This window comes from Myotis myotis, unplaced genomic scaffold (assembly GCF_014108235.1).
Source record: "Myotis myotis isolate mMyoMyo1 unplaced genomic scaffold, mMyoMyo1.p scaffold_m19_p_2, whole genome shotgun sequence".
Classification (NCBI taxonomy): domain Eukaryota; kingdom Metazoa; phylum Chordata; class Mammalia; order Chiroptera; family Vespertilionidae; genus Myotis; species Myotis myotis.
The window spans coordinates 134,060,172-134,077,500 of NW_023416324.1; the positions used below are offsets into that span (position 1 = coordinate 134,060,172).

A 17,329-nucleotide genomic window follows, 5' to 3' on the forward strand; every position below is an offset into this window, starting at 1 on the left:
AAATATCCCTTGACCTTGTCAACACAGTATGTCCATTCTGGACCAAATTCATTTTTAAACTGTATTTCAAAAACAAAAAAAAACCAGAAACAAAAACATCAACAACAACAAAACACAGTGAATGTAAGTATCAACTTCCAAAATCTAGAATGCATTCATTATCATATTATAGGAGTAGGGGAATAAAAATTTGTTTCTAGCCGAAACCGGTTTGGCTCAGTGGATAGAGCGTCGTCCTGCGGACTCGGGGGTCCCAGGTTCGATTCCGGTCAAGGGCATGTACCTGGGTTGCGGGCACATCCCCAATGGGAGGTGTGCAGGAGGCAGCTGATCGATGTTTCTCTCTCATCGATGTTTCTAACTCTCTCTCTCTCTCTCCCTTCCTCTCTGTAAAAAATCAATAAAATATATTTTAAAAAAAAATTTGTTTCTAATTGTTCTACATATTTAATATTTTGTTTTGCTAAGTAGTTTTTATTGGCTCAATATAAATTAATTCAAGCCAAATTATAAGCATTTAATTTTGACTTCTAAATAAAAAATGCAAATCAGTTTTATTAAAATTTTCTGTAAATCAATAAAAATGTCCAAACATGCAAAAAAAATTAGCAATATGAAAACATATTTGACCATTCTTATTTATTAAAATGAAAATAATCCATATATACAATGCTAATGTCTGTAATATATGTATACATGTACATATATACACACAGACATAAAGAACACTTATAATTGTACATACATTATTAACTCATAACATTTATGCAAATTATTTTTATATTTCATAATTTAAATTATAAAGCAAAATACTGGTAATTTAACTATTTAGTTCTTATTATGATTTTCTTTTTTAACAGTTTTCTTCCCCTCAAATCTTAAATGCTTGACTATTTCTGCAACTATATCTAACAACACAGCAATAGGCTCTTAAGTGTTGTCTTCTTTAAAATTAATAAAGAAAAATTAAGTGAAAAATGTTCATGGTGTTAAAGTGTAAAGTAGTAAGAAACACTTCTTATTCATAGTATCCATTTTAATAAAAGCATAATATGCAAATTGTCCCCTGGATGGGGAGTTTGTCCAGGAGTTTGACCAGGCGGTGGGCCCAGCCAGGGGGAGGGAGAGAGGCCCAGGCTGGCAGCTGGCAGCCACTAGAGACCCTACCACTGCTGGAATTTCATGCACGGAGCCTGTAGTCATTGATATTTGTTAAACTCCATGCCAAAGTTGAGGCACATGTAAAGCTTGAGTCTTCCTTTTGGCTAAGCAAAAACATACTGATTGCAAAAAGACTACTGTTCCTCACAGTAATTTTTAACAATAGTATCTATCTTTTGGATGGTAAGATATACAGATCTTAGAAGATTTCCATCAGAAATGTTTTTCACATTTAATGCCCATAGTCTGACAATTTAATTAACTGTTAAAGACTTTTTGGTTAAAACCTGAATAAAATATAAGATAAAACATACCCAATTATGCTCCTTTTGAAATCATTTAAATTCCCATGTCATGAATTAAAAGTTCCTTTTAACTGCATGAATATATGTCGGCTTCTCAGAGAAAATTTCAGAATACTTATGATTTAACTCACACTACAATCTAGTAGTATATTTAAGTTAAAATTTTGACATGATATATTTCTTGTCACATGTTTCTTTTGGTTTGGAAGAGCATTTATCTTATCAGAAAGGTAGGGAAAAGAACATGAGAAAATTCCATTTTTTCTAAACATGCCATTTCATGTTATGTTTAAAGTACTTAAAGATTATATTTAGCAAAATAAACAAGAAACAATTTGCTATTTATATAGAAGTCAAACTTAAAATTTAGGAAAATATCCCTTTCTAAGTAATCTGAAAATATATGTGAATAATTTAATCCCATAACCATTATGTCAGAATATGAAACAATTATTTGAAGCTTTACTACACCTATTTTAATCTAAATTCAGTCACTTGCCCTAATCTGCCTTTGCTTAAATTCATCTGGCTTGAACAAAGAACAACTTTTGTAAAAAAGATTTTATTATAGGAAGGAAGGTGAATAGGTAAAAAGTATAGATAATTTTTAGGGGGGTGTAAGTGCTCTGTATGACACTTTAATGAAGCACACATGTCATTATATATTTTTTTCAAACTCATAGAATGTTCAACACTACTAAGAGTAATCCCTAGTGTAAACTATGGACTATGGATTTTGAATGATTATGGTATGTCAATGTAGGTTCATCAATTGTAACAAGTGTTCCACTTTGGTGGAGGATGTTGGTAATTGAGGAGCTTATGCATGTGTAGGAACAGGAGGTACATGTGAAGTCTCTGTACCTTCTTCTCGATTTTGCTATGAACCTAAACCCACTCTAAAAAGTCATTTAAAAATAAAAAGAAACCATATGCAGTATAAACAGAAATATCTCTAAAGGAACAATTATCAGAATATTAGTAGTTGTGTCCTAACCAGTGTGGCTCAGTTGGTTGGAGCATTATCCCATGCACTGAAGGGTCACAGGTTCAATTCCGGGTTGGGGAATATACCCAGGTAGCAGGTCTGATCCCTGGTCAAGGTGCATACGGAATGCAACCAATTGAGGTTTCTCACATGAATGTTTCTCTCTCTCTCTAAAATCACTGGAGCAATATCCTTAAGTGATATTTATATGTTATATAATACCAGTTTCCATATACAACTCTCTCTCTCTTTCTCGCTCTCTCTTTCTATATATATATAGACTAGAGGCCCAGTGCACAAAAATTTGTGCACTCAGGGAGGAGGGGGGTCCCTCAGCCTGGCTTGTGCCCTCTCACAGTCTGGGACCCCTCGGGAGATAACGCCTGCTGGCTTAGGCCTGCTCCTGGGTGGCAGAGGGCAGGCCCAATCCCTAGGTGCAGCCCCTGGTCGGGCTCAGAGCAGGGCCGATTGGGGAGTTGGGGCGCCGCCCCCTGTCATGCACAGAGCAGGGCCGATTGGGAGGTTGTGATGCCACCCTCAGTCATGCTCAGGGTAGGGCTGATTGGGGGGTTGGGGCACCATCCCCTGTCACACTCAAGGCAGGGTCGATGGGGAGGTTGCAGCACCACCCCCTGTCACCCACAGAGCAGGGCCGATCAGGGGGTTGGGGCACCACCATTCTCACACTCAGGGCAGGGTAGATGGGGAGGTTATGGCTCTACCCTGTCACACACAGAGCAGGGCCCGTGGGGGGGGGGGGCAGTTGGGGCGCCTCACCCTGTCACACACAGAGCCGCAGGGCGATCAGGGGGTTTGGGTGCTGCCCCCTGTCACGCTGATCCCGGTGCTGGGAGACCTCGTGGCTCCGCTGATCCCGGTGCTGGGAGGCATATTACCCTTTCACTATATAGGGTAGAGGCCTGGTGCACGGGTGGGTGCCAGCTGGTTTACCCTGAAGGGTGTCCTGGATCAGGGTGGGGGTCCCCACTGGGGTGCCTGGACACCCTGGGTGAGGGGATGATGGCTGTTTGCAACTGGTCACACACCCTTGAAGGTGGGGGTCCCCACTGGGGTGCCTGGCCAGTCTGGGTGAGGGGCTGAGGGCTCTTTTCAGGCTGGGGGTGACTGAAGCTCCCAACTGCTCCTTTTTTTATTTTATTTTTTATTTTTATTCTGGGCCAGCTTTAGCTTTGAGGCTTGGCTCCAGCTCTTAGGCCTCCGCTGCTGAAAGTAGGTTTCTGGTCTTTGCTTACAATGTTGCGATCCTGCTGGCTGAAGCCCGGCCGGTGGACTAAAGCAGGTTTCTGGGGTTTTGTTTAGCTTCTATATTTGTTACATAGTTGCTTAGAGTTGCAGCTCAGAGGTCTGCAGCAGCAGGCGGGGAACGTTGGAGTCCTCCGTCACTGAAGCAAGCAAGCCTCATGTTAGTTTCAAGCTGCCTGGCTGCCGGCTGCCATCTTGGCTGGCAGTTAATTTGCATATTGCCCTGATTAGCCAATGGGAAGGGTAGCGGTCATATGCTAATTACCATGTTTCTCTTTTATTAGATAGGATATATATATTTCTTATCATGGCTCTCTTCTTCAATTTCTTCAATAGTTTTCTTCCCCTCAAATCCTAAATGCTTGAATATTTCTGTGAGAAATAAAATATATATAACCAAAGTCAAAAGCTTAAATGATTTAATTATTATACAATTAATAAAGATAAATTATTACTCCCCCACAAAAAAAGATTTTATTATAATGGATAATTCCTGTTACTGAAAGGTTTATCTATGTCATTTCCTATATTAGAATGTATAGGAATGTCAGATCTCATGCTAGTCTATCGTGTCAAAAAGGACACATTATTTGTTTTATTGAGAAATGTATTTACTATTCAAAGTATATTTATTAGGTTGCTATATACGATTAGTAAAAATGTTTGTCAATATTCAAAATTAGTATTTCCATAAATTTTCTCTTTGATCTTAAAATATGTACTTTTCAAGGAATGGTTTTAATTCAGTGTTGATCAGACATAAATATTAAGACAACTCAAATATGTGCACTCATCATTTGAGGTATAGATGTTTTTCCTTTTAAATAGTAATAAGAATACCATTTTATTATTTCACACTTTCTTTGTTGCTTAGGTTTTATACACTTGTTTGTGAAATGATGAACATAAACACATGCTCATATGTTTCATCTCATTCTCTAATGAAGACACAGAAAGAGCTGCAATGTCTTGTATTGACACTTATGTACAGATCACTGGATAATTACTAACAAGATACTGTGGCATCATCATAATTGTAAATTTCTGAAATATCTCAAATTATTTTGAATACAGTTAAGTAAAATCTTTGGTAATTAGCATAGCCTCATATAGAACTATATGGGGAGTGGTGGGTACTAGTGGGTTCCAAGATATGAAGTCTTATTAAATTAAGAATTCTTGCAAATAAAATATCACTAAATGTTCTTCTGGTTATAGTCCATGGTGTACATTGCAGCAGAACACTAGAGAACAGAATCTATCTTTGAGACAAAACAAGTGCCCTTCCAAAGGAATGGAGAGAATACAGTAGGACTAAAAGTCCTTTTGCAGACATGATGTCTCCATCATTTGGTCTTTTCCTCTAGGTGCAGAATAGCATGTTTGAATTATCAGTCTGCTCCTTTCAGCGTGTCAATGTGGTCACTGTGAAAGCTCTGTATAAAGAGAGTAGAGGTCCAGTGCATGAAAATTCATGCACTGGAGTGGGGTCCCTTAGCCTGGCCTGCCCCCTCTCACAGTCCAGGAGCCCTCAGGGTGGGAGGCAACCCAGAGATCAGGGGAAGGTTATGCCCCATCACACCTCAGCTGCTGCAACTGCTGGCAGCACAAGCCTCGGCTGGCCCTGGTTACCTGAGCCTCAGGTGGTCCTGGGTGGCTAGGCAGCTGCCATCCAAGGTTTGCCTGCATCTCGGGCTGGCCCTGGGTGGCTGGGGGACTGGGGGATTCTGAAGGCAGGCACGTGGCAAGGCTGAAGGGACTGGGCACTGCCATCTTGTCACGGCTGTGGGCACTGCCATCTTTGAGGGTGGGGCAGTCAATTAGCATATTCCGTCCTTATTGGCTGTGTGCAGCACCATCTTTGTGATGGCATGAGGGTCAATTAGCACATTCCCTCTTTATTAGATAGGATACCTATCAAAAAGATCCCCAATAATATCTGTTAATAAAGAAAAAACGTGTATTAATGATTTTTAGCCCATTTCCTTAAGATAATTTTAGAAGCATAATTGAAATGAGCATTATCAAAGCAATATTCATCTATCTATCTATCATCTATCTATCTATCTATCTATCTATCTATCTATCTATCTATCTATCTATTTACCTGGATAAATATACAACCAGCTTTATTTGATACTAGAGACCCGGTGCACAAAATTCATGCATGGGGGTGGGGGTTGTTCCTCATCCCAGCCTGCACCCTCTCCAATCTGAGACCCCTCAAGAGATGTCTGACTGCTCGTTTAGGTCCACTAAACACAATCCAGGACTGCTGGCTCCCAATTGCTCTCCTGCCTGCCTGCCTGATTACCCCTACTCACTTCTGCCTGCCAGCCTCATCACCCCCTAACCATTCCCCTGCCAACCTGATCGACACCTAACTGCTCCCCTGCTGGCCCGATTGCCCCTAACTGCCCTCCCCTGCTGGCCTGGTCACCCCTATCTTCCCTCCTTTACCAGACTGGTCACCCCTAACTGCCCTCCCCTGCAGGCCTGGTCCCCCCAACTACCTTCCCCTCCAGGCCTGGTCCCGCTCAACTGCCCTCCTCTGCTGGCCATCTTGTGTCCACATGGGGCTGGCCATCTTGTGTGTTGGAGTGATGGTCAATTTGCATATTACCTCTTTATTATATAGGATTCTTCATTGATTTTAAATGAAAACATTTATTTAGAGCCACACATTTGTCCCTGAAATTGTACTAGCTTGGTTAAGTACTGGATAATTTTAATGGTCAAACTTTTTGAAAAGTTGATTTTGATTTTCAGGGGATAGGGAAAGGATCCTAAAATTTTCAACACATGTCATCAGACAGCTTTTTGTGATATGACCTTTATGGAAGCATTATTTGAAAATAAGGACCAGACTAAAAAACTTCTATATAAGAAAAGAAACAGTCAAAAATGAAAAGGCAACCTACAGAATGGGAGAACACATTTGTCACACATATATTGGGTAAGGGTTTAGTATCCACAGTATATGAATAATGCATAAAATTATGTAAAAAATATATATAATGAAAATAAGACAAAGGGACTAAAGAAACATGTTTCCAAAGAAGACATCCTAATGGCCAACAGGTACATGAAAAGATATTCAGTATCACTAATCATCAACAAAGTACCAAACAAAACCACTATCAGATGTTACCTCACACCCGTTAGAATGGCTGCATTAAGAAGACAAGAAATAACAAGTATTGACAAGAATGTGGAGGTAAGGGAACCTTTGTACACTGTTGGTGAGAATGTAAATTGATTCAGCTACAACGGAAAACAGTATGGAAGTTCCTCAAAAAATTAAAAATACAACTAACTACCATATAATCCAGCAATTCTCATTGCTCTTTATCCTCAAATGCCATGTCAGAAAAGCCCTAATGTAATACCAACTTCTGGTACTCATTCCTTTTCGGCTCTTCCCCTTGGATGTGGGTGGAATCTGTGGTTATTTCTAACTAGGTGATAGGGCAATGATGGAAGGGCAATCCCATGATCATGCTAAATATGTACATTTTAATATTGGCAGTAGATTAACTTGTATTATAGACTTTCTCCCTTGCCAGTTTTGTAGAAACAATATGCTTTGTCATGAGAGTGCCTAGGGAGAGGCTATGAGGCAAAACACATACATACATACACACACACACACACACACACACACACACACACACACACACAACAAAACAAAACAAAACAACAACCTGGTGGTTTCTGATTGCTGAAGACGCCTTCTAGGTCCAGAGAGCAGTCTGCAACCAAAATTCAGCAGGAACTAGTACCCTCAGGCATGTAGCTACAATTAAAGTAATTCTCTCAGCAATTCAAGTGAGCTTGGAGGTAAATCCTCTGCCAGTCAAGCATCTAAAGTCTGACATCTTGGTTGCAGGCTTATGAGATGCTAAGCAGAAGACTGAAGCAAATCGTGCCCAGACTCTTCACTCACAGAAACTGTGAGATCATAACTATGTCTTAAGGCACCATTTGTAGTCATTTGTAGGACAGATATAGAAAACTAATACACATACTGTTTGTCACACATTTGTATTATTCAATATCTCTCCTAGTATTTTTATTCTGTGTATTTTACTGTTTTTCTACCTGCTTGTCTAAGCAAATTTACATTTTCTTGGATTTAAATCAATTATTTCAATGAAATATTTTCTTTGCATTAAATTTATTTCCTAAAGATATTGTTGAATGATTTTTTAACTTTTACTTCTCAAATAATTTTACCAACATGGTAACACAGCATGACTTCTCATTTCAATGCAACATCCAGTCACCTATATATGTAGCTTACTTTCTGCTCTGCTGATCAGACTTCTAGAGTAATCTAATTTTCTGCTTTGGTGAAAAAGCGAACTAAACAAAATCTCTCCTTCCCAGACAAGCTTTAAAAAAGCACCATTCTTGATGGAATGCAATCAAAAGTTCAACTATTACCCAAGGGGGTGGGAAAGTAACTACATTTTTAGATTTATTCATTCTACGTATGTCACCTTTCATAACAATTTATTACAAAAAGTGACAATGGAAGTAATGGTGCTTGAACATATGCCTTCTTTATAACTTGTATTAAAATCTACCTGAAATAATTGGGACCACAAAAGTCTGTCACTTTTGAAGCCAAACACTGATTATAGTCAAAGTTTTTTTCTTTAATTTTGTGATCTAAAAAATATAGCACAAAATACAAATATGAATTCATTATGTGAGTACATGAAATGATCTAGAAAACATGAATAGGACATAGTAATCACCCTAAGCAAGTTTACAGATTAAGAGAAAAACCATGATACAATGATGGCAAAATATACAGCAAAAGTGGAAGCCTCAAAGAAGCTATGAACAAAATTTTCCAAGAAAAAAAAATCTAATTTATAGATAAAATCATACTATAAAAACATAATAGCAATAAAAGTTGTTAGAGAAACAGGAATACACTCTAAGTAAATTTAAAAATTTTTTCAGTCTAAGAACCATCTTATCTTTTTGCAAAGTAATGGTAAGATCTATATGGTAATGGCACTGTGTGTATCATAAAACTTTAATTGTGGGTGTGTGTGCATGTTTTAATTTCAGGTTTGTAATATACAACTCTTTATTTAAAAAATAATCAATTTTTTTGGTGGACAATAACAATTTAAATTATTTTTAGTAAATTGCCAAAATATGATTTAAAACATTATATTCAGATCATAAAGAGGCATAGATAGTTGATGTACAGTAATTATCAGTAATATCTACCACTATTATCTATCAATATCCAAGGTCTATTTTAACTGATAAAATTGTCCCTATTACTAATTAACAAGTATTTCATCCAACTTTACATATGCTTATTAATTAAAATTAAGTTGTTTGCTGGTGATATTTATTTATTTTCTAAAAGGTTTATTAGAATCATGGTTTGTTTTTATTTTAAATAACATTATACAGACTATTTTAAAAGTTATTTAAAACTAGAGGGCTGGTGCACCGAATTCATGCATGAGGGGGGTGGTCCTTCAGCCCTGCTTGCACCCTCTCACAAACCAGGACCTCTGGTTCCTAACCGCTTGCCTGCTGGCTGGCTTGATTACCTCTAACCACCCAGCTTCCCTGCCTGCCTCATCACCCCTAACCACTCTGCCTGCCTGCCTGATCACCCCTAACTGCTTGCCTACCTGATCGCCCCTAAATGCCTCTGCCTGCCTGCCTGATTGCCCCTCATATTACACTTTTATTATTATAGACTAGAAGCTGGTGCACAAAAATTTGTGCACTGGCAGTGGGGGGAGTCTCTCAGCCCAACCTGTGCCCTCTCACAGTCTGGGACCCCTCAGAAGATAACCACCTGCTGGCTTAGGCCTGCTCCCCTGGTGGCAGATTGCACCCCCAATCCCTCAATGCCTGCCCTGTGTCCCCCAGGCCGCACACAGCAGGCCTGGATCCCACGCCTGGGCAGGCGGCAGCTGGGGTTTGCACTGCCACCTGTGCAGGGCGGCACAGCGGGATCTGCCTGCAGTATGCAAATTTAACGGCCATCTTTGTTGGGTTAATTTGCATACTCTTCTGATTGGCTGATGAGCGTAGCAAAGGTACAGTCAATTAGCATCTTTGTCTTTTATTAGTGTAGATAGTTGCCTTTTTCCAATCTGTAAGGACCTGCTTGTCATAGAGATAGAAAAGTTTTAATTTTTACTCTTTTTTTTTAATATATTTTTTATTGATTAAGATATTACATATGTGTCCTTGTCCCCACGTTACCCTCTACCCCCCCACCCCCCGCTCATGCCCTCACCCCACCGTTGTCCATGTCCATTGATTAGGCCTATATGCTTGCATATAAGTCCTTTGGTTGATCTTTCCCCCTTACCCCCACCCTCCCCTACCTTCCCTCCAAGTCCCGACAGTCCAATCAATGCCTCTCCATCTCTGGATCAGTCCTTGTTCATCAGCTTATGTTGTTCATTATATTCCACAAATGAGTGAGATCATGTGGTATTTATCCGCTCTCCAGTTCCATCCATGCTGTGGCAAATGGTAAGAGTTCCTTTTTCTTCTTCCTCTTCTTAAAGAATACCTTTCAGCATTTCATATAATGCTGGTTTGGTGGTGATGAACTCCTTTAGCTTTTTCTTATCCGTGAAGCTCTTTCTCTGACCTTCTATTCTGAATGATAGCTTTGCTGGATAAAGTAATCTTGGTTGCAGGTTCTTGCTATTCATTACTTTGAATATTTTTTGCCAGTCTCTTCTGGCCTGCATGGTTTCTGTTGAGAAATCAGCTGACAGTCGTATGGGTACTCCCTTGTAGGTAACTGACTGTCTTTCTCTTGCTGCTTTTAAGATTCTCTCTTTATCTTTTGCTCTTGGCATTTTAATTATGATGTGTCTTGGTGTGGTCCTCCTTGGATTCCTTTTGTTTGGGGTTCTCTGCGCTTCCTGGACTTGTAAGTCCATTTCTTTCACCAGGTAGGGGAAGTTTTCTGTCATTATTTCTTCAAAAAGGTTTTCAATATCTTGCCCTCTCTCTCCTTCTGGTACCCCTATAATTCTGATGTTGGTACGCTTGAAGTTGTCCCAGAGGTTCCTTACACTATCTTCATATTTTTGGAATCTCTTTTCTTTTTTCTTTTTCGGTTGGGTATTTTTTGTTTCTTTGTATTTCAAATCTTTGACTTGATTCTTGGGATCCTCTTGTCTGCTGCTGGATCTCTGTAAATTATTCTTTATTTCAGTCAGTGTATGCTTAATTTCTAGTTGGTCCTTTTTCATGTCCTCCATGGTCTCACTATACTTATTGAGGGATTCATTAAATTTATCGACGGTTTCCATAAAATTCTTGAAAAACCTTATAAACGTGGCCTTGAACTCTATATCCAATCGTTTGCTTTCCTCCATTTCTGCCATTTGTGACCTGTTTCTTTGTCTCCGCATTTTGGCAGCTTCCCTGTGTTGATAAAGTGGCCCTGTGCGCCAGGTGTCCTGTAGGGCCCAGTAGCTCAGCCTCCCCAGTTACCTGGGGTGGACACTCTTGGTGCACTCTTGGTGCCTTGGTTGTTGTAGAATCACTGGGAGGAATTGACCTCCAGGCCAATTGGCTGTGAGAATCAGCTGTGTCTAAAGTGGGAGAACTTCTGTGCTGAAGACACCCTTCTGGGGCAAGACTTGCTTCAGTGGGGCTTTGGTGCTCACTGAGTCTGCTCCCTGAGTGTGTCCCTTATGGATCTGAGGAGTTGCAATCTGGGTGGTCCCCCTCTGACCACTGGGTACAGTGGCTCCTGGATCTAAGGAGGTGCTAATTCAGCCTCTGCCTGAGGCCACACAGCAGGAGCCACGAAGAGGCTCAGCTGTGAAGCAATGCAAGCCGCTGCGGGGCCTTGGGCCTTCTCTTGGAAGTTCTGGGTCTGCCTGGTTCGGCTGCAGTTAGGTACATTCACATGCAAAAGCCTCTGCCGCAGCCTGGGTGGGGCGGGGTCTCAGGGAGTCAAAGGGCAGAGAAAGCAGCTATGGCCGATTCTCCGCCCGGAGTCGCGCGTCTCAGTGTCCCGGTAACGGCTGCAAGCACCTCTGAGGGAAAGCCGCCCTCAAGTTCGCCCGCTGCCGGACAGACCAGCCTCTCCCTGTATGAGTCCTGGGTCCCCAGAGACTTCCCAGAACCGGAGTTCAGAGCAATCGGGAGCTTGTGATTCAAAAAGACAGCCGCGTCCTCAGGCGCCATCCCCCTTCTTCGCGCGCGAGCCGCCGTACCTCTGCACTTCACCTCCGCAGCGCCTCTGGCTCTCAGCGTGCTTTTCTTTCCTTCTAGTTGTAGAATTTACACTCAGCCAGCCTTCCTGTTGTTCTGGATGATATTTGCTCAGTCCTTTGCGGTAATTTTCAATTGTTGTGTGAGGCGACAATTTCCCGGTGTTTACCTATGCCGCCATCTTAGTTTTTCCTAATTTTTACTCTTGATTATGGCAATTAACTAACACAGATGGCCACCAAAAAGGTGACTTACCAAAGGGCGTATAGCAAACGGTGCTGTTAAGCCTCTTTTGTGAAAACATGCATGTTGTGCATTGCATCTGCCTGGATACATGAAAGAGTGAAGTTTCTGTCTGTCTTTTCAATCATATGAACAAATTGTGTGAGACCCCAGCCCAGTCTGGTTTGGTGCTCACAGAATAATAGAGCTTTTTTTTTTTCTTTTTTTTTTTTTTTTTTTTTTTTTTTCCTTTGCTCCATTGGTGGAGATTCCTAGAAGTTGCAGGATATCTTCCTTTTAATTTTTCCTCGACACTCTAACTTTACTTACGTCTCTCACCTTTGCTTTCCTTCCATCCCCCACCAGCAACAGTAACTTGCTCCAGGCTCACTTTGCTCTAGTGTCTAGGAGATCCCGCAACACATCCACCTCCAGAACCACGATTCCCAGCATTCTTCGTGCTCCCCGCGCTCTCGGCTTCCACTTCCGGTCCAGGGGCTGCAGAAACTGAAAGGGCTCAGGATTCCAGCTGCCCTCCTCTCCCCCCAGCTGACAGGACCAGGGACTCTGGTGGGGCTGAGGGGACTGGGCACTGTCATCTTGTGGCTGTGGGCGCTACCATCTTTGTGATGGAGTGATGGCTAATTTGCATATTACCCTTTTATTAGATAGGATCATTTGTATGTGAGGAAAGATTTCTATCCCTTTAGGCTTTCCAAGTTTTAGGACCATAATACAGTTGTTATTAAATTGGGAAAGCTTCCTTAATTCGAAATTATTGTATTATATAGTACGTATGATCTGAAATAGAATTGTCTTCCACCCCTTTCCAACACACATGCATATACTGCACATATGTCTTTTAATATTGATGGTTTTTTCAACTTATTTTTCAAGTACCTGGATGTTTGTGTTTGTGTGCAGGTAGACAATTAAATTTGGACCATGAGAAGTTAACATATTCAAATCAAAACCTAAATGTTTTTATCCCTATTACTTTTAATACCAGTGAGAGGGACTATTTTTTTGGCAGGTTCATAAAACATTTATTCTTTAAGACTTATCATATATACTAGTAGTAAGTGAAAACAAGGAAATCCAAAATAATCCATATTTTTAAACTCTATTTAAATAAAACATATATGTGCATGTTTCAATAAAACATACACAGGGAAAATTTTTGGCTAGTTGAACATCAAAATATTATTAGTGGTTACCTGTGAGTGATAAAATTTTAGATTTTTTTATTGTTTATGCTATTACAGATGTTCCCCATTCCTCCCCCCCAACCCCCCGCTTCCCCCTGTCCCTTGCCCATCTCCACTCAGTCTTTGCCCCACTCCCTTGGGCTTAACCACACTATTGTCTGTGTCCCTGGGCTATGCATACATGTTCTTTGGCTAATCTCTTCACCTTTTTTTAACCAGTCCCTACACTCCACTCTCCTCTGAGATCTGTCAGTCTGTTCCCTGTACTTATGCCTCTGGTTCTATTTTGTTTGTCAGTTTATTTTGTTCTTGATTCCACATATAAGTGAGATATACGGTATTTGTCTTTCTCTGACTGACTTATTTCACTTAGCTGGGGATGCTAGTTTTTAACCTATGTGTTGGTGTTATTGTTTTTTATTACAGCCATTCCAGTGGGTATGAAATAATATCTCACTGTTATGATTTGTATTTCTCTTATATTGACACTCTTCTATCAAAAGAGGTTATGCAGGTGCCCTCACCTTGAACTTTGGTGGACTTTTGCAATGCCCTTGAGATATAAAATGTGGCAGGTAAGACACTGAGTGATTTACAAATATAGGTCACTTGATTATCTCTCCACTTGATTATCTCTCTTGGGACACATGTCGTGGGTGCTCTGAAATGATGTATAAGAAATATCAGTATTTAGAAGATACCATGCTGGAGGTAACACTTTGAGACACCACATAGTGATTGAAAGAGTTGCCTAAGGAGCAACAGCTGTGTCAGGCCTCAGATTTTTTTCAACTTTTTTACATCAATGTCAGATATGTGAGGCAAGTAGTCTTCAAATATTTCAACCCCACACTTTGAGATGTCCAATTGAGTCACTAGGCATTAAAGGTAGTGTGGAGCCATCCTTACTGTGTCTAGCAAAAATTTCTAATTCATAAATTCATGATATAATGTGTTGTATTATATAATTACAATTTGGACTAAGATGTTACACAGAATACAAACTATTTTCATCATAAATCTAAAACAAATATAGCAAAACTATTTGTTAAATTTAAACCAAATATGGGGGGGAATATTGGTACTAAGTCAGCAATTAACTATAACACACTAGTAGTTATAATGTGGTTACAATCACTGAGTAACTTGTGAACTTGTACAAATCATTTAATTTGGAAGAATTGCTATATTCTCTGTAAAAGGGAAAAAATAAACTAAACAACAGTATAGCTAATTCCTAGAACCCTTTGTGTAATGAAACATTCAAAAGCTTTTCCAAGGTTAACATTGTACATAGCCAAATATGGAACAGGACACTGCAAAACATGAATATTATTTGATAAGAACATGTGATTGCCAAAAGGAGAAGTAATTGATTTATAATTATGGCAACTGGCAGCTGTATTAAAAAACCCCACTTAGGATAATTGATTTTAAATGAAGTCATAATTATATAACTAAAGAACGTGTTTCAGTTACAGAGAACCCAAAGACCATGCCTATGTCCATATCACTAGTGAGAAGAGGTATTTTAATACTAAGAGTCTTCAGAAAATCCAGATTAATGCTAGATTACATCCTTTATATAATTCGTGCAAAGAAGGAAGATTGGGGTTGGCCTCAATGGAGGCGTTTGTGTAAAAACGGTAGAAAAAAACACTCCAGAAAATAATTTATTCTACAGAACAAGTCTAGGTGGTTCTATTAGTGGCAGAAAAATGGCATGAGGTGTTAACCTTGGTTTGGCAGCCTCAGTTCTTGAGTTCTGGCTAAGGGAAGAATTCAGAGCCAAGACTCCAATGATAAGAGAACGTTTATTTAGAAAGTCACAGTGATAGAAATGAGTCATAGTAAAAATGGGCTTAGGAAACAAGTTACAGCAAAATAGGGTCCTTGGAACTTAGGAGGGAGAGGAGAGACAGAAGGAGGGATGAAGGGAGGGAGGGATGGAGGGAGGGAGGGAGGGAGGGGTAGAGAGAGAGACCTTGAAAGATGAAAGAGGGAGGGGAGGTTTGGGCATGCTTCAGGTGAGAGTGTGAGACAGAGACAAAGGGATGGAGAGCCCTTGGAAAAGAAGGAAAGCGGGGTGGAGAAAGGGTCAGGCGAGAGAGAGAGAGAGAGAGAGAGAGAGAGAGAGAGAGAGAGAGAGAGAGAGAGAGAGTCAGGCTGGGTCTTTCATACTGAGGCTTTTATCTGAGCTTTCAGGAGAGGATTTCAAAAGAATATTCATCAATTTCCCCCATGTGTCTCCTCAGGGTGGTGGTCTCCATTGATTGGTCAGCACCAGAGGAGAGAGTCATTAGTCATTAGCAGCTGGTCCTGATGTCAGTCATGGTGTGGCTCTTTTGGTTTTGCTGCTATTCTGGGCCTGGATGTCATCTCCAGGGACTAAAGCTTAAGGGAGTGGTCATGCAAGGGCTTATAGTTTTGCTTGTAGTTCTGCCCTCATGACCCTCTGCACCTGGTCCCTGGTCCCTGCACTGCTCATGCCTATCTAACTTCCTGCTACAGTTCAAACTGAGTGTCCCATTGTTAGGAAAAGGATTTTCAATGCAATTTACAGTATTTTACTTAAACATCTACAAATTTAGCCTTCCTGGGATAGTAGCACCTCTCACTTATGGGACTTCAAACCTTGCCACGTAGTAGTGAAAGGGATGCAATTATTCAATTATTGATAGGAGTTCCTTTATAGAATCTTTTGGGGAAAGCACATAAGGGATCAACAAAAAGAGGAGTGCAAAATGTTGGGGGGAAGAAGGAATAAAGCCAAGAAAGTTCATTTAATTTTCAACATAATCTTTTGTTTTCAGTTCAAAATTGTTCTCTTGGGAAATTTTTTCTAGATAGGCTTGATTACATGTGATTATTAGAAACATTTGCAACTGACATCAAGTAATTTATTATTAAATTCAACTCATGATTATTGAATCCCATATAGATAAACATTCTCTGATCCTCAAGTCAAAGCTTGTGATTTAACAATATAATGTATGCATGTGTAGGAAATTGAATATAACATTTGAAAATAGTACTTTACTGTCGTTATGACAGTATTTTTTTTTTCTTTGTCCATGAGATAGGAGCCATTTTATCTTTGAGATATCTACAATCAACATACATTTTATAAAACTATTCTAAGTACTTGACGTGATATTTTATTTAAAACACTTCTGTTATTCTAGAACTAATGCATGCCTGTTCACATTTATGCTCAGAGCTCTAGAGAATAGAACGATTAAACTGCCTATTTCAGATGTCTACTATAGTTTTGCTTATCTGAAGCATACTAATCAGTCATGGCAACCTTTTCTACTGAGGCTTAAAGAGGCTTCACGTCCTTCTCAACACACCACCCTGGGCAATTGCCATCAACCTATCCAACTAGTACTGGAAATGACATATATTTCTCCATCCCTAGGCTAGAGCTACAAAATCTCAGTAATAGCTAATCTCCTGATTTAACAATACAGATGCAGGATATGTCCAAAAAAGGCATTAAATAGCTAATTTGGTAGCCCGTTTACTTCCTAACATGAATGATTCAGTACACAGATTGTTCAAATTTGGGGAATATAATTCCATTATCTTTTGTTATAAGTTCTCTTTTTCTCAGGGTCACATGGTAGTATTGCAAAGTCCTGTCTCTGTGGAATTTGGTCATACACATATGATTTGATTTGCCAATGAAATGTAAGCATACGTAGTATGTATCTCTGAGCAAGTAATCCCCCAGCCACACACACACACACACACACACACACACCCTGGTCAGTCTTCAATTACTTGTTGCAATGAACCTTCCATCAGCTTGAGTCTAGGTGATTACCATGAGAACTCCTCCTGTCATCATCCTTTAGGAGGAGTAGAAGAGAAACAAGACTTACTGTTTTATGCCATTGAGACTGGAGAACATTTGTCGAGAATAATAAGTTAACAAGAAGTCT

General features: G+C 40.0%; 1 protein-coding gene across 1 annotated transcript in view; it reads left to right on the forward strand.

The window, feature by feature from the left end:
* Positions 1-6,883: 6,883 nt before the first annotated feature.
* Positions 6,884-17,329, forward strand: part of LOC118675682 (protein FAM170A-like) — a 63,908-nt gene continuing 53,462 nt past the window's right edge. Inside the window, exon 1 of the mRNA XM_036348511.1 lies at positions 6,884-6,959. Coding sequence (XP_036204404.1) covers positions 6,884-6,959 — 76 coding nt within the window. The remainder of the gene's footprint in view (positions 6,960-17,329) is intronic.